The sequence below is a fragment of the Salvelinus namaycush genome, chromosome 7 (genome assembly GCF_016432855.1).
Source record: "Salvelinus namaycush isolate Seneca chromosome 7, SaNama_1.0, whole genome shotgun sequence".
NCBI classification, from domain to species: domain Eukaryota; kingdom Metazoa; phylum Chordata; class Actinopteri; order Salmoniformes; family Salmonidae; genus Salvelinus; species Salvelinus namaycush.
The window spans coordinates 54,552,177-54,569,963 of record NC_052313.1 but is presented as its reverse complement, the minus strand read 5'-3'; the positions used below and the strand labels follow the sequence as shown (position 1 = coordinate 54,569,963).

At 48.0% G+C, this 17,787-nt stretch overlaps 1 protein-coding gene across 6 annotated transcripts; it reads left to right on the top strand.

Annotated features, from left to right (window-relative positions):
- Positions 1 to 943: 943 nt before the first annotated feature.
- LOC120051465 (vacuolar protein sorting-associated protein 16 homolog) lies at positions 944 to 14,904 on the top strand. Of its 6 annotated transcripts, none has more exons than XM_038998335.1 (19): positions 944 to 1,147; positions 1,388 to 1,476; positions 1,681 to 1,772; positions 1,915 to 2,043; positions 2,114 to 2,258; positions 2,363 to 2,478; positions 2,568 to 2,690; positions 2,996 to 3,141; positions 3,723 to 3,894; positions 5,274 to 5,405; positions 5,615 to 5,778; positions 5,860 to 5,968; positions 7,205 to 7,339; positions 9,416 to 9,622; positions 9,713 to 9,895; positions 10,066 to 10,235; positions 13,761 to 13,887; positions 13,975 to 14,078; positions 14,173 to 14,904. In XM_038998335.1, exons 1-19 carry the CDS (start codon positions 1,098 to 1,100, stop codon positions 14,315 to 14,317), a joined length of 2,538 nt encoding a protein of 845 aa, XP_038854263.1. In that variant the 5' UTR covers positions 944 to 1,097; the 3' UTR covers positions 14,318 to 14,904. The 6 variants fall into 6 exon arrangements, 5 of the variants coding, with proteins under 5 accessions (XP_038854263.1, XP_038854265.1, XP_038854266.1 ...); XM_038998336.1 differs by having other exon boundaries at positions 945 to 1,147; positions 13,761 to 13,857; XR_005477265.1 differs by lacking the exon at positions 13,761 to 13,887 and having other exon boundaries at positions 14,173 to 14,290.
- The last annotated feature ends 2,883 nt before the right edge of the window (positions 14,905 to 17,787 follow it).

The window sequence follows — 17,787 nt, the reverse complement described above, 5'->3', positions numbered from 1 at the left end:
CATAACAACAGCAGCTCTTTGCTGTATTCTCTGAAAGTCTCTCTCTGGTCATTGTCTTAAAAGTTTGAAAATCTTACATTGGCTAGTATCAAACTTTGCTGTGGCATTGGTCGTGGAAGCTGTAGTCACAGTAATTTGAGCTATCTGATTGGCCAGCACAGTAGGCACACTCGGGTAGGCGAAGTTTGTCTTTTCATTAAATTATTAAAAATGGGACCACTTTCCCATCCGGTGCGCAGGGCTTCTGAATGAAGTGCACCTACTGCCAACAGCACAACATGTAAAAAAAAAAAAAAAAATGAGCGCATGCCTTTATCATTGTCTTTTCTACGGAAATGTTTCATGATCGACTAGGAATGCCTTGAAGATCGGCCAGTCCACTGGTTGGCGACCACTGGTTTAGAGTTTGGATTTTTGCTTTGCCTACTAAATTAAGATCTAAAACAAAGATTGACCACAGCCCGTCGTTTGAAATGGGAACAAATGAGTCATAGTGGGCAGAACAAGCAAGGAGATGGGCAAAGCCAAGCACGATTTAGCGAGATCCTATTGGCGCGTTGTAGCATGCATTTGAATATTTACGTTCGGGAACTCAATTCGCCCTTGCACTCCTTTTAAACAATGCAATTTTTTTCTCAGCTTTAGCAAAGGGTAAAATCTACAAAACTTAGTCCACTATGTTCGTAACAGATTATAGTTTTGGGAACAGAAAACTGTATTGAGACCAAATGTTTCATCGATGAGAAAACGTCCAAAATCCATCTCGTTCCAGCTTCTCCCACTGCCGGACACTTGGCTTCCTACTCACTATCATATTTGGTAGTGAGTGGAATCGCCAACAGGATGCTTCACATTTATACATCCGGTTAAATATCTGTCTAATTGTCAGTGGCTAAACACAAACTGCAGTCTCCAACCAGTTACTGGCGGTAATGAACGGTGTTCTTCCGTCGTCGTAAAGAGAAGAAGAAAATCCGGAACTAGGCTGCTCTCGACAAAACGTCAGATGACAGGCGAATCTAAACAATAACAAATACACACGCCACCAAATTAGTTATACAAACCATATGCCAGGGTTATAATTTACGGGGTGAAGCATGGCATTTATAACGGCAAACTGGAATCCGCTCGGGGAAGCGTTTTACAGGTAAGCAGATTTTAGCTAGCTAGTTGTGTTAGCTTGCTCACATGACCAGAATCTTTGCAAAATGCTAACGTTAGCTAGCTAGATATATTTCATATTTAGGTTGACTCTGTCGTGTGTGTGTGTGTGTGTGTGTGTGTGTGTGTGTGTGTGTGTGTGTGTGTGTGTGTGTGTGTGTGTGTGTGTGTGTGTGTGTGTGTGTGTGTGTGTGTGTGTGTGTGTGTGTGTGTTTCCACTCTACAGGAAGATCGAGCTGTATGAGATGGGATGGAGCTTGAGAGATGGGCTCAAGGAATGCCTGGTGGCAGCAGCCCCATACGGGGGACCGATCGGTGAGTACATACACACACACACCAATATGATGGAGCAGAGAGAATCACTTGCACAATTTGGAGAAACTCACATTGTTGCAAAATATTTATAATCTACAACATGTGTATTCTAACCACATAGCTAATTAAAGAAGCATGTTTCTCACTCTCTCTCCGTCTCTCTATCCCTCCCTCCATCTATTTCCCTTCATCACCATCTCTCAGCTCTTCTAAGGCAGCCACAGAGGCCTTCCTCCAGCGCACGGCCCCAGTTGGAGATCTACTCTTCCTCAGGCGTGAACATGGCCAGCTTCCCGGTACACACACACACACACACACACACACACACACACACACACACACACACACACACACACACACACACACACACACACTTATTCATTCTTTCTCTGTCTGTCCCTCCCATTCTCCTGCACTCCGTCCCACTCGTTTCTCCAGTGGAAGAGTGGCCCAGTGAGACAGCTGGGTTGGACGGTGTGTGATGACCTGCTGTGTATCCAGGAGGATGGCACAGTCCTCATCTACGACCTGTTTGGTGCCTTCAAAAGACACTTCAGCATGGGCAACGTGAGCACACATAACACAAAAAAACATGATAGAAACATGATCATCCACCTGACGTGTGTGTCTTTGACAGGAGGTGGTTCAAAACCAGGTGCTGGAAGCCAAGGTGTTCCACTCGCCCTACGGAACCGGTGTCGCCATAGTGACGGGAGCCTCACGCTTCACCCTGGCCACGAACATTGACGACCTGAAGCTGAGGAGACTCCCGGAAGTCCCAGGTGTGTGTACATGTGTGTATGTGAAATCCTGTCAGTCCTCAATTCCAAATGAATTGAGACATTTTTCACTATTTAATTGATTAATTGGTGTGTTGTTCCTACAGGCCTCCAGGGGGCACCCTCCTGCTGGGCAGTGCTGACTCAGGACAGACAGACCAAAGTGCTGCTGGCCAACGGAGCTGACCTCTACATACTGGACAACACATCCTGCACCCCTGTGGTGAGACAAACACACGCAACTTATTCATTACTATGTCTAATCAAACTTGCTCTCTCACCTCTAACTGTGTGTGTGTGTGTTTGTTCCAGACACCTCCAGGCCTCTCTCCCCAGGCCTGTAGCATCGTGAACATGGCTGTGTCATTCAGCTATAAGTACCTGGCTCTGTTCACAGACTCTGGACACCTGTGGATGGGCTCAGCCAACTTCAAGGTAACATGGATTACTATCCCTCATACTGTATGGCTCCATGATGTGGCTAGCTTCCATTATTATCTATTGTCTATACACACCAGTGGTCCTCAACCCATCCAGGCATTACCAGTCTTATCACAGGTTATCTAGGTTGCCAGGCAGCCGTAGAGTGTAAATCGCTCTGGTGTGGGGAGTGCTGACCATTTTGGGCCAAGAGTTTTTTCCTGTCAAGCTACATCGTCAGTAGAAGCCCTGTATATCAGACATGTCTAATGTAGATGTGTATTATGGCAGTCTGCTACTGACTGTTGTTTGTTCCCCAGGACAAGCTGAGTGAGGTGGACACCAAGGTGAGGACCCCTCCTAAACAGATGGTCTGGTGCAGAAGGCCAAAGAGCCAGCAGCCCTCTGTGGTAATCATGTGGGACAGGCTCCTACTGGTGGCCGGAGAGTGTACAGACACCATCCAGTATCCTTCAGCTCACAGCAGTTATGCAAGCAGTTGTTCCTGTTAGTTCAGCTAGCTTGTTCCTGTTAGTTCAGCTAGCTTGTTCCTGTTAGTTCAGCTAGCTTGTTCCTGTTAGTTCAGCTAGCTTGTTCCTGTTAGTTCAGCTAGCTTGTTCCTGTTAGTTCAGCTAGCTTGTTCCTGTTAGTTCAGCTAGCTTGTTCCTGTTAGTTCAGCTAGCTTGTTCCTGTTAGTTCAGCTAGCTTGTTCCTGTTAGTTCAGCTAGCTTGTTCCTGTTAGTTCAGCTAGCTTGTTCCTGTTAGTTCAGCTAGCTTGTTCCTGTTAGTTCAGCTAGCTAGTTCCTGTTAGTTCAGCTAGCTAGTTCCTGTTAGTTCAGCTAGCTAGTTCCTGTTAGTTCAGATAGCTAGTTCCTGTTAGTTCAGATAGCTAGTTCCTGTTGGTTTGTTACTGTTAAAGGTACAATTACCAATATGACATTAAATGTACAATTACCAATTCTGCTCACAGACATCAACACAAGCGTAATAAAAATCTGCCACTGATCCAAATGTGTGCCCTCTCATGGAGCCTTAACCAGTGTTTAGATACACTCTGGATGAGGAGAGTGTGTGTGTAGCAGAGCTAGATGGAGTGAGGATCGTAGGAGGGTCCAGGCATGAGCTGCTGCAGGAGGTGCCCTCGGCCTGCCAGGACATCTTTAAAATCGCCTCCATGGCTCCTGGAGCTTTACTACTGGAGGCACACAAGGAGTACGAGGTACGTGTCTGTGTCTGGGAGGTACGCGTCTGTGTCTGGGAGGTACGCGTCTGTGTCTGGGAGGTACGCGTCTGTGTCTGGGAGGTACGCGTCTGTGTCTGGGAGGTACGCGTCTGTGTCTGGGAGGTACGCGTCTGTGTCTGGGAGGTACGCGTCTGTGTCTGGGAGGTACGCGTCTGTGTCTGGGAGGTACGCGTCTGTGTCTGGGAGGTACGCGTCTGTGTCTGGGAGGTACGCGTCTGTGTCTGGGAGGTACGCGTCTGTGTCTGGGAGGTACGCGTCTGTGTCTGGGAGGTACGCGTCTGTGTCTGGGAGGTACGCGTCTGTGTCTGGGAGGTACGCGTCTGTGTCTGGGAGGTACGCGTCTGTGTCTGGGAGGTACGCGTCTGTGTCTGGGAGGTACGCGTCTGTGTCTGGGAGGTACGCGTCTGTGTCTGGGAGGTACGCGTCTGTGTCTGGGAGGTACGCGTCTGTGTCTGGGAGGTACGCGTCTGTGTCTGGGAGGTACGCGTCTGTGTCTGGGAGGTACGCGTCTGTGTCTGGGAGGTACGCGTCTGTGTCTGGGAGGTACGCGTCTGTGTCTGGGAGGTACGCGTCTGTGTCTGGGAGGTACGCGTCTGTGTCTGGGAGGTACGCGTCTGTGTCTGGGAGGTACGCGTCTGTGTCTGGGAGGTACGCGTCTGTGTCTGGGAGGTACGCGTCTGTGTCTGGGAGGCACGCGTCTGTGTCTGGGAGGCACGCGTCTGGGATGGACGCGTCTGTGTCTGGGAGGTACGCGTCTGTGTCTGGGAGGTACGCGTCTGTGTCTGGGAGGTACGCGTCTGTGTCTGGGAGGCACGCGTCTGTGTCTGGGAGGCACGCGTCTGTGTCTGGGAGGCACGCGTCTGTGTCTGGGAGGTACGCGTCTGTGTCTGGGAGGTACGCGTCTGTGTCTGGGAGGTACGCGTCTGTGTCTGGGAGGCACGCGTCTGTGTCTGGGAGGCACGCGTCTGGGATGGACGCGTCTGTGTCTGGGAGGTACGCGTCTGTGTCTGGGAGGCACGCGTCTGTGTCTGGGAGGCACGCGTCTGTGTCTGGGAGGCACGCGTCTGTGTCTGGGAGGCACGCGTCTGTGTCTGGGAGGCACGCGTCTGTGTCTGGGAGGTACGCGTCTGTGTCTGGGAGGTACGCGTCTGTGTCTGGGAGGTACGCGTCTGTGTCTGGGAGGTACGCGTCTGTGTCTGGGAGGTACGCGTCTGTGTCTGGGAGGTGTCTGGGAGGTACGTGTCTGTGTCTGGCCGTGTGACTGTAAGAGCTTTCCACTTTACTGAATACATGTATCGGAGGAGATGGTTTTGCGTGATGTGTGTGTGTGTGTGTGTGTGTGTGTGTGTGTGTAGAAGTCCAGTCAGAAGGCAGATGAGTACCTGAGAGAGATAAAGGAACAGAGTGTATTGGGGGAAGCGGTGAGACAGTGTGTGGAGGCTGCCGGTTATGAACATGAACCAGAGACCCAGAAAACACTGCTCAGGGTAAGACACACTCTTTCTCTCTCCCTCTACCTTGATCGCTCTCTCTCCCTATGTCTTCCTCTCTCTCTCACTTCTTTTCTCTCTCTCCCATCTATGCCTGCATGCTAAGTTGAAGATCAAAATGAGTCAGTCCACAGATATATTCATGTTTTTCTCCCCCACTCTATTCCTCTCTCCCTCCCTCCCTCACCCTCTCTCCCTGCCTCTAGGCTGCGTCGTTTGGGAAGTGTTTTCTCAGTAACTACCCACCAGAGCCATTTGTCAGTATGTGTCGAGACCTGAAAGTTCTCAACTCTGTCCGAGACTACACCGTGGGGATCCCCCTCACACACACACAGTACAAACAGATGACTGTTCAGGTCCTCATTGACAGGTAACAGCCCAGGTGTGTGTGTGTGGGTGTGTGTTTACACGGTGTGTGTGTGTGTGTGTTTACTCTCTGTATGTTAAACAGGTTGGTGTACCGTAAGCTGTATCCCCTGGCCATTGAGATCTGTCGCTATCTGAAGACACCGGAGTACCAGGGAGTCAGCAGAGTTCTTAAGCACTGGGCCTGCTGCAAGGTGAGACCGAGGGCTCATTTACCTGCATGTATGTTCTTAACATGCTCTAACAGGTACAGTGCTGTGAAAAGTATTTGCCCCCATTCAAATGTTCTCTACTTTTGCATATTTTTGATACTGAATCTGGTCAGATCTTCAACCAAAACCTAATATTAGATAAAAGGAACCTGAGTTTACAAAGTTATGCAACACCCAATGCCCATGTGTGAAAAAGTAATTGCCCCCTTACACTCAATAACTTGTTTTACCACCTTTAGCTGCAATGACTCCAACCAAACACTTCCTGTAGTTGTTGGTCAGTCTCTCACGTCGCTGTGGAGGAATGTTGGTCCACTCTTCCATGCAGAACTGCTGTAACTTGTGTTAACAAGCATGAACTGGTTTGACCAAAAAAGTGATAGTTTTGACTCATCTGTCCATAGAATATTCTTCCAAGAGTCTTGATGATCATCCAGGTGCTTTTTGTCAAACTTGAGTCCACTTTTTGGACGAGATGGGTCCCATTATGTCTGGAGAAAACCAAACACTGCATTTCACAGTAAGAACCTCATACCAACGGTCAGCATGGTGGTGGTAGTGTGAGGGTTTGGGGATGCTTTGCTGCCTCAGGACCTGGACCACTTGCCTTAATAGAAGGAACCATGAATTCTGCTCTGTATCAGAGAATTCTACAGGAGAATGTCAGGCCATCCGTCTGGGAGCTGAAGCACAGCTGGGTCATGCAGCAAGACAATGATCCAACACACACAATCAAGTCTACATGAAAATGACAAAAAAAATGTTTTGACGTTTTCGAATGGCCTAGTCAAAGTCCAGACCTAATCCCAATTGAGATGTTGTGGCAGGACTTGAAACAAGCAGTTCATGCTTAAAAACCCACAAATGTCACTGAGTTAAAGCAGTTCTGCATGGAAGAGTGGGACAAAATTCCTCCACAGTGAGGTGAGAGACTGATCAACTACAGGAAGTGTTTGGTTGGAGTCATTGCAGCTGAAGGAGGTACAACCAGTTATTGAGTGTAAGGGGGCAATTACTTTTTGACACAGGGGCATTGGGTGTTGTATAGCTTTGTTAATGAAATAAAAATATATTTTTAGTTATATGTGAACTCAGGTTCCTTTTATCTAATATCAGGTTTTGGTTGAAGGTCTGATGACATTCAGTAAAATGAAAAAGGGGGCAGATAGTTTTCCTGGGACTGTACCTCTTGAGATTGAAATAAAACGTGTGTCTCAGGTCCAGCAGAAAGAAGAGCCTGATGAGTCCATAGCACATGCTGTCAGTGTGAAGCTGGGTGAGGCAGCAGGAATCTCCTACTCTGAGATCGCTGCCAGAGCATATGAGTGTGGCAGGACGGAACTGGCCATCAAGGTACACACACACACACACACACACACACCAGCAGGCCTGAACTGACTATCAAGGGACAGCCACACCCTGCCTCACGTGCTTCCAACAGAAGAGAGAGTGATTAGAGGCAATCAAAAAGACATCATTTGGATGGATTGAACATGCTCACAGAGGTTTATCATTGGGAATGTTACCTTGACAATACTCTTTCCCTCTCCCACCACCCTCTCCTCTCTTTCCCTCTCCCACCACCCTCTCCTCTCTTTCCCTCTGTCACCACCCTCTCCTCTCTTTCCCTCTGTCACCACCCTCTCCTCTCTTTCCCTCTGTCACCACCCTCTCCTCTTTCTTTCCCTCTGTCACCACCCTCTCCTCTCTTTCTTTCCCTCTCCCACCACCCTCTCCTCTCTTTCTTTCCCTCTGTCACCACCCTCTCCTCTCTTTCCTTCTCCTCTCTTTCCCTGTCCCACCACCCTCTCCTCTCTTTCCCTCTCCCACCACCCTCTCCTCTCTTTCCCTCTCCCACCACCTTCTCCTCTCTTTCCCTCTGTCACCACCCTCTCCTCTCTTTCCCTCTGTCACCACCCTCTCCTCTTTCTTTCCCTCTCCCACCACCCTCTCCTCTCTTTCCCTCTGTCACCACCCTCTCCTCTCTTTCCCTCTGTCACCACCCTCTCCTCTCTTTCCCTCTGTCACCACCCTCTCCTCTCTTTCTTTCCCTCTGTCACCACCCTCTCCTCTCTTTCTTTCCCTCTGTCACCACCCTCTCCTCTCTTTCTTTCCCTCTGTCACCACCCTCTCCTCTCTTTCTTTCCCTCTGTCACCACCCTCTCCTCTCTTTCTTTCCCTCTCCCGCCACCCTCTCCTCTCTTTCTTTCCCTCTGTCACCACCCTCTCCTCTCTTTCCTTCTCCTCTCTTTCCCTGTCCCACCACCCTCTCCTCTCTTTCCCTCTCCCACCACCCTCTCCTCTCTTTCCCTCTCCCACCACCTTCTCCTCTCTTTCCCTCTCCCACCACCTTCTCCTCTCTTTCCCTCTCCCACCACCCTCTCCTCTCTTTCCCTCTCCCACCTTTCTTTCCCTCTGTCATCACCCTCTCCTCTCTTTCCCTCTCCCACCACCCTCTCCTCTCTTTCCCGCTGTCACCACCCTCTCCTCTCTTTCCCGCTGTCTCCACCCTCTCTTTCCCTCTGTCACCACCCTCTCCTCTCTTTCCCACTGTCACCACCCTCTCCTCTCTTTCCCACTGTCACCACCCTCTCTTTCCCGCTGTCACCACCCTCTCTTTCCCTCTGTCATCACCCTCTCCTCTCTTTCCCTCTGTCATCACCCTCTCCTCTCTTTCCCTCTGTCATCACCCTCTCCTCTCTTTCCCTCTGTCATCACCCTCTCCTCTCTTTCCCTCTGTCACCACCCTCTCCTCTCTTTCCCTCTGTCACCACCCTCTCCTCTCTTTCCCTCTGTCACCACCCTCTCCTCTCTTTCCCTCTGTCACCACCCTCTCCTCTCTTTCCCTCTGTCACCACCCTCTCCTCTCTTTCCCTCTGTCACCACCCTCTCCTCTCTTTCTTTCCCTCTGTCACCACCCTCTCCTCTCTTTCTTTCCCTCTGTCACCACCCTCTCCTCTCTTTTTTTCCCTCTGTCACCACCCTCTCCTCTCTTTCTTTCCCTCTGTCACCACCCTCTCCTCTCTTTCTTTCCCTCTGTCACCACCCTCTCTCCTCTCTTTCTTTCCCTCTGTCACCACCCTCTCTCCTCTCTTTCTTTCCCTCTGCCTCCTCCCTCTCTCCTCTCTTTCTTTCCCTCTGTCACCACCCTCTCTCCTCTCTTTCTTTCCCTCTGTCACCACCCTCTCTCCTCTCTTTCTTTCCCTCTGTCACCACCCTCTCTCCTCTCTTTCTTTCCCTCTGTCACCACCCTCTCTCCTCTCTTTCTTTCCATCTGTCACCACCCTCTCTCCTCTCTTTCTTTCCATCTGTCACCACCCTCTCTCCTCTCTTTCTTTCCCTCTGCCTCCTCCCTCTCCTCTCTTTCTTTCTTTCCCTCTGCCTCCTCCCTCTCCTCCCAACAATTTTTGCCTCTCTCTCTGGGTCTAGTTGTTGGAGTTTGAGCCTCGTTCTGGGGAGCAGGTCCCCCTGCTACTGAAGATGAAGAGGAGTCAACTGGCCCTGAGTAAAGCTATAGAGAGTGGAGACACAGACCTGGTTTACACGGTGGTGACATACCTGAAGAACGAGATGAACAGAGGAGACTTCTTCATGACGCTCAGAAACCAACCGGTAGCCCTGAGCCTCTACCGACAGGTATATACACAGACACACACACACACACACAACTCAGACTCTACACACAGGTACACACGCACAAAATGTGGTTTAATGTGTGTGTGTTAGTTCTGTAAGCACCAGGAACAGGACACACTGAAGGATCTGTTCAACCAAGACGATGACCATCAGGAGCTGGGTAACTTCTACGTCAAGGCCAGTTACAAGGAGAAGAAGCTGGAGGCTCGCCTGTCTCTGCTGCAGAGTGCTGTGGACGAGTACAACAAGGCCAGGAACGAGTTTGCAGCCAAGGTAAGACCCAGACAGTTTTAATTGCATATTTGGTCTCACCAGGCTCTGAATAGCATTAGCACTTTGGACCAAAAATGAACATGTATATTAGATCATGACAATGTTCTCAAAATGTTGTCTCATTATTATTATTATTATGTTCTCTGTCTCTCTGTCTCTGTCTGCCCCAGGCGACAGAGGAGGAGATGAAGCTGCTACGGTTCCAGAGGCGTCTGGATGAGGAGAAGGGAGAGGCTCTGCTGGGCCTGTCTCTCCAGGAGACTCTGCATGCCCTCCTCACCTCCAACTTCCACAAGCAGGCTGAACAGCTCTACAGGGACTTCAGGGTGCCAGACAAAAGGTAAGGGCTGTGTGTTATGCTGCTTTCAAGACACCTGGGAACTCTGGGGGAAAAAACAAGGTCAAATCATAACGTCAGTGATCTTCAGGTCGGAATATTTGAGTTCTACAAAGTTGCCAGAGTTTCCGAGTTGGATGACCGTTCAAAATGATTCGGAGCTTGTTCTCTCTCCCCCCCCCCCCCCCCCTTAGTTGTCTTGAACGCTCGGAAGTCAGAGATTTCCCAGTTGTGAGTACCCAGTTGTTTTGAACGCGGCATATTGTCACTGTGTCGTCGCATATTGAACACGTCACTGTGTAGTACCTTATCAATGACGTCACTGTGTAGTCCATTCTTGATTTTATTTTATTAGGATCCATACTGGGGTCCGACACAACGAAAAAGACATTACTGGCAGCTTCATTAAATAGTACCCACAAAACACCAGTCTCAACGTCATCAGTGAAGAAGCGACTCCGGGACGCTGGCCTTCTAGGCAGAGTTCCTCTGTCCAGTGTCTGCGTTCTTTTGCCCAACTTAATCTTTTATTTTTATTGGCCAGTCTAAGATTTGGCTTTTTCTTTTCAACTCTGCCTAGAAGGCCAGCATCCCGGAGTCGCCTCTTCACTGTTGACGTTGAGACAGGTGTTTTGCGGGTACTATTTAATGAAGCTGCCAGTTGAGGACTTGTGAGGCGTCTGTTTCTCAAACTAGACACTCTAATGTACTTGTCCTCTTGCTCAGTTGTGCACCGGGGCCTCCCACATCTCTTTCTATTCTGGTTAGAGCCAGTTTGCGCTGTTCTGTGAAGGGAGTATTACACAGCGTTGTACGAGATCTTCAGTTTCTTGGCAATTTCTCACATGGAATAGCCTTCATTTCTCAGAACAAGAATAGACTGACGAGTTTCAGAAGAACGTTCTTTGTTTCTAGACATTTTGAAGCTGTAATCGAACCCACTAATGCTGATGCTCCAGATACTCAACTAGTCTAAAGAAGGCCAGTTTTATTGCATCTTTAATCCGAACAACAGTTTTCAGCTGTGCTAACGTAATTGCAAAAGGTTTTTCTAATGATCAATTAGCCTTTTAAAATGATAATCTTGGATTGCTAACACAACGTGCCATTGGAACACAGGAGTGATGGTTGCTGATAATGGGCTTCTGTACGCCTATGTAGATATTCCATAAAATATCTGCCGTTTCCAGCTAAAATAGTCATTTACAACATTAACAATGTCTACACTGTATTTTTGATCAATTTGATGTTATTTTAATGATCAAAAAACGTTGTTGTTTTTTCTTCTTTTTTTTTCTTTTTCTAAGTGACCCCAAACTTTTGAACGGTAGTGTACATTTAAAAACATTAACATGTAGTCTGTGTGTATCTATCAGTTCCACATACATGTCAGTACATACACACAACAGGTAGGTCACATGTGGGAGAGGCGTTGTGAGGTGTTGCTTTACTTGTATTTTTTAAACCAGGTTTGCTCTTCATTTGCGTTTTATATGAGAAGGGAGTTCCATGCAATCATGGCTCCATATAATACTGTACGTTTCCTTGAATTTGTTCTGGACCTGGGGACTGAAAAGACCCCTGGTGGCATGTCTGGTGGGGTTAGTGTGTGTGTCAGAGCTGTGTGTAAAACCAGAGGGAGAGAGATGAGACAACACTGTAATAATGAGACAACACTGTAATAATGAGACAACACTATAATAATGAGACCACACTATAATAATGAGACCACACTATAATAATGAGACCACAATGAGACCACACTGTAATAATGAGACCACACTGTAATAATGAGACCACACTGTAATAATGAGACCACACTATAATAATGAGACCACACTGTAATAATGAGACCACACTGTAATAATGAGACCACACTGTAATAATGAGACCACACTGTAATAATGAGACCACACTGTAATAATGAGACCACACTATAATAATGAGACCACACTATAATAATGAGACCACAATGAGACCACACTGTAATAATGAGACCACACTGTAATAATGAGACCACACTGTAATAATGAGACCACACTATAATAATGAGACCACACTGTAATAATGAGACCACACTATAATAATGAGACCACACTATAATAATGAGACCACACTATAATAATGAGACCACACTATAATAATGAGACCACAATGAGACCACACTGTAATAATGAGACCACACTGTAATAATGAGACCACACTATAATAATGAGACCACACTATAATAATGAGACCACACTATAATAATGAGACCACAATGAGACCACACTGTAATAATGAGACCACACTGTAATAATGAGACCACACTGTAATAATGAGACCACACTGTAATAATGAGACCACACTATAATAATGAGACCACACTATAATAATGAGACCACAATGAGACCACACTGTAATAATGAGACCACACTGTAATAATGAGACCACACTATAATAATGAGACCACACTATAATAATGAGACCACACTGTAATAATGAGACCACACTGTAATAATGAGACCACACTATAATAATGAGACCACACTATAATAATGAGACCACAATGAGACCACACTGTAATAATGAGACCACACTGTAATAATGAGACCACACTATAATAATGAGACCACAATGAGACCACACTGTAATAATAAGACCACACTGTAATAATGAGACCACACTGTAATAATGAGACCACACTATAATAATGAGACCACACTGTAATAATGAGACCACACTGTAATAATGAGACCACACTGTAATAATGAGACCACACTGTAATAATGAGACCACACTATAATAATGAGACCACACTGTAATAATGAGACCACACTGTAATAATGAGACCACACTATAATAATGAGACCACACTGTAATAATGAGACCACACTGTAATAATGAGACCACACTATAATAATGAGACCACAATGAGACCACACTGTAATAATGAGACCACACTGTAATAATGAGACCACACTGTAATAATGAGACCACACTGTGATAATGAGACCACACTGTAATAATGAGACCACACTATAATAATGAGACCACACTATAATAATGAGACCACACTATAATAATGAGACCACAATGAGACCACACTGTAATAATGAGACCACACTGTAATAATGAGACCACACTATAATAATGAGACCACACTATAATAATGAGACCACACTATAATAATGAGACAACACTTTGAAAACATTATCATGGTCTAATTTGACATTGCATAACTTCTTACTTTTATAAGAAAACAGTCAGTCTCTCCTCAACTCTTATCCAAGAGAGACTATCATGCATAGTATTTATATCAGCCCTCTGATTACAATGAAGAGCAAGACGTGCCGCTCTGTTCTGGGCCAGATGCAGTTTAACTAGGTCTTTCCTTGCAGCACTGGACCATACGACTGGACACTAATCAAGATGAGATAAATGACACATTGCTGTCACTGTATAGTCCCTTATTGATGATGTCCCTGTGTAGTCCCTTCTTGATGACGTCACTGTATAGTCCTTTATTGATGATGTCACTGTGATCAGGTACTGGTGGCTGAAGCTGACCGCTCTGGCAGAGAAGGATGACTGGGAGGAGATGGAGAAATTTGCCAAGAGCAAGAAGTCCCCCATTGGCTATCTAGTATGTTGTTTATATAACCTTTATACAAAGGTATTCATCCAATAGGCTACTTGACAGGTCATTTATAACCTTTATACAACTTTAGTTAAGTAACTAACCTCTCTCTTTCTCTCTTAGCCCTTTGTGGAGGTGTGTGTGAAACAACACAATAAGTACGAGGCCAAAAAGTATGTTTCCAAGGTGACCCCAGAGCAAAAGGTCAAAGCCCACCTGGCCATAGGGTGAGTTTGTGTTTGTGTGTGTGTGTGTGTGTGTGTGTGCAGAAGCTAAACTCCTCTTCCTCTCTCTCTCTTTATCCTTCTCTCTCTTTGTCAGTGATCTGGAGGGGGCAGCCGAGGCAGCTATAGAGAGGAGGAGTGAAGGAGAGATCAGCACTGTCCTGTCCCGCTGTTCTCCCACCACAGACCGAGCCCTGCTGGAGAGACTCAACCGAGCAAGATCCACTGCTGCCAAAAAGTGACCTTCCTGAAATCCTATTCAAACCACAAAATATCTCACTGTCAAAAAAGTGAGCCCTATCAAAAACGCTCTAAGAACTGTTGCTGTTGAAAAGTGACCCGTCAACCACCATTCACCCCAGCTCCAGCCTATGTCCTGCTTCAACCACGTTTGGAGGGGAAGGAGTGATTTGGGAAAGAAAGACATTCCAAGCTAACACACACACAGCTTAGACAAGCTGATATCAACAGCACTCCCATACTAACCAGTCATGAAAGAAATGTGCCTCTCGACTGTCTGTTTTAGCCAAGAGATGCAGTGAGATCATCTCAATTCACAATGAATTGCAGTCATATTGTATCTCCTGTGTTTTCAAATCTGTTCAAATGAAGGAAGTGAGAGAAGTACAAACATCACTTTTGACTATTGAGAAGCACAGATTGCTCCCATTTAGTGTCTGCTGTAAGCTGCTTGTGTTACTGACTCTCCTCTCCAGATCATGTGACTGTCGTATTAATGAAACCATGTTGGTGTTGTTCACACACTGCAGACAGTTGTCTCATGTTGTATCACTGAATAAATGCATTCCTTTGTAAAGGAGCTACAAAACGATAGAGGAACACGGTACTCAGGAATGGGATCGGTGTCCTATGGGGAACATTATGGGAACACGGTACTCGGGAATGGGATGGGTGTCCTATGGGGAACATTATGGGAACACGGTACTCGGGAATGGGATGGGTGTTCTATGGGGAACATTATGGGAACACGGTACTCGGGAATGGGATTGGTGTCCTATGGGGAACATTATGGGAACACGGTACTCGGGAATGGGATGGGTGTCCTATGGGGAACATTATGGGAACACGGTACTCGGGAATGGGATCGGTGTCCTATGGGGAACATTATGGGAACACGGTACTCGGGAATGGGATCGGTGTCCTATGGGGAACATTATGGGAACACGGTACTCGGGAATGGGATGGGTGTCCTATGGGGAACATTATGGGAACACGGTACTCGGGAATGGGATGGGTGTCCTATGGGGAACATTATGGGAACACGGTACTCGGGAATGGGATGGGTGTCCTATGGGGAACATTATGGGAACACGGTACTCGGGAATGGGATGGGTGTCCTATGGGGAACATTATGGGAACACGGTACTCGGGAATGGGATGGGTGTCCTATGGGGAACATTATGGGAACACGGTACTCGGGAATGGGATGGGTGTCCTATGGGGAACATTATGGGAACACGGTACTCGGGAATGGGATGGGTGTCCTATGGGGAACATTATGGGAACACGGTACTCGGGAATGGGATCGGTGTCCTATGGGGAACATTATGGGAACACGGTACTCGGGAATGGGATCGGTGTCCTATGGGGAACATTATGGGAACACGGTACTCGGGAATGGGATCGGTGTCCTATGGGGAACATTATGGGAACACGGTACTCGGGAATGGGATGGGTGTCCTATGGGGAACATTATGGGAACACGGTACTCGGGAATGGGATGGGTGTCCTATGGGGAACATTATGGGAACACGGTACTCGGGAATGGGATGGGTGTCCTATGGGGAACATTATGGGAACACGGTACTCGGGAATGGGATGGGTGTCCTATGGGGAACATTATGGGAACACGGTACTCGGGAATGGGATCGGTGTCCTATGGGGAACATTATGGGAACACGGTACTCGGGAATGGGATCGGTGTCCTATGGGGAACATTATGGGAACACGGTACTCGGGAATGGGATCGGTGTCCTATGGGGAACATTATGGGAACACGGTACTCGGGAATGGGATCGGTGTCCTATGGGGAACATTATGGGAACACGGTACTCGGGAATGGGATGGGTGTCCTATGGGGAACATTATGGGAACACGGTACTCGGGAATGGGATGGGTGTCCTATGGGGAACATTATGGGAACACGGTACTCGGGAATGGGATGGGTGTCCTATGGGGAACATTATGGGAACACGGTACTCGGGAATGGGATGGGTGTCCTATGGGGAACATTATGGGAACACGGTACTCGGGAATGGGATCGGTGTCCTATGGGGAACATTATGGGAACACGGTACTCGGGAATGGGATCGGTGTCCTATGGGGAACATTATGGGAACACGGTACTCGGGAATGGGATCGGTGTCCTATGGGGAACATTATGGGAACACGGTACTCGGGAATGGGATCGGTGTCCTATGGGGAACATTATGGGAACACGGTACTCGGGAATGGGATGGGTGTCCTATGGGGAACATTATGGGAACACGGTACTCGGGAATGGGATGGGTGTCCTATGGGGAACATTATGGGAACACGGTACTCGGGAATGGGATGGGTGTCCTATGGGGAACATTATGGGAACACGGTACTCGGGAATGGGATGGGTGTCCTATGGGGAACATTATGGGAACACGGTACTCGGGAATGGGATGGGTGTCCTATGGGGAACATTATGGGAACACGGTACTCGGGAATGGGATCGGTGTCCTATGGGGAACATTATGGGAACACGGTACTCGGGAATGGGATCGGTGTCCTATGGGGAACATTATGGGAACACGGTACTCGGGAATGGGATCGGTGTCCTATGGGGAACATTATGGGAACACGGTACTCGGGAATGGGATCGGTGTCCTATGGGGAACATTATGGGAACACGGTACTCGGGAATGGGATCGGTGTCCTATGGGGAACATTATGGGAACACGGTACTCGGGAATGGGATGGGTGTCCTATGGGGAACATTATGGGAACACGGTACTCGGGAATGGGATGGGTGTCCTATGGGGAACATTATGGGAACACGGTACTCGGGAATGGGATCGGTGTCCTATGGGGAACATTATGGGAACACGGTACTCGGGAATGGGATGGGTGTCCTATGGGGAACATTATGGGAACACGGTACTCGGGAATGGGATGGGTGTCCTACGGGGAACATTATGGGAACACGGTACTCGGGAATGGGATGGGTGTCCTACGGGGAACATTATGGGAACACGGTACTCGGGAATGGGATGGGTGTCCTACGGGGAACATTATGGGAACACGGTACTCGGGAATGGGATGGGTGTCCTACGGGGAACATTATGGGAACACGGTACTCGGGAATGGGATGGGTGTCCTACGGGGAACATTATGGGAACACGGTACTCGGGAATGGGATGGGTGTCCTACGGGGAACATTATGGGAACACGGTACTCGGGAATGGGATCGGTGTCCTACGGGGAACATTATGGGAACACGGTACTCGGGAATGGGATGGGTGTCCTACGGGGAACATTATGGGAACACGGCACTCGGGAATGGGATGGGTGTCCTACGGGGAACATTATGGGAACACGGTACTCGGGAATGGGATGGGTGTCCTACGGGGAACATTATGGGAACACGGTACTCGGGAATGGGATGGGTGTCCTACGGGGAACATTATGGGAACACGGTACTCGGGAATGGGATGGGTGTCCT

Bases quoted from the DNA above. Each gene is read 5' to 3' on its own strand.
- LOC120051465 (XM_038998335.1), top strand. From the start codon at position 1,098: ATGGCATTTATAACGGCAAACTGGAATCCGCTCGGGGAAGCGTTTTAC. The intron at 3,895-5,273 runs GTACGTGTCTGT...GTGTGTGTGTAG, and splicing joins AGGCACACAAGGAGTACGAG to AAGTCCAGTCAGAAGGCAGA. The intron at 9,623-9,712 runs GTATATACACAG...TGTGTGTGTTAG, and splicing joins CCCTGAGCCTCTACCGACAG to TTCTGTAAGCACCAGGAACA.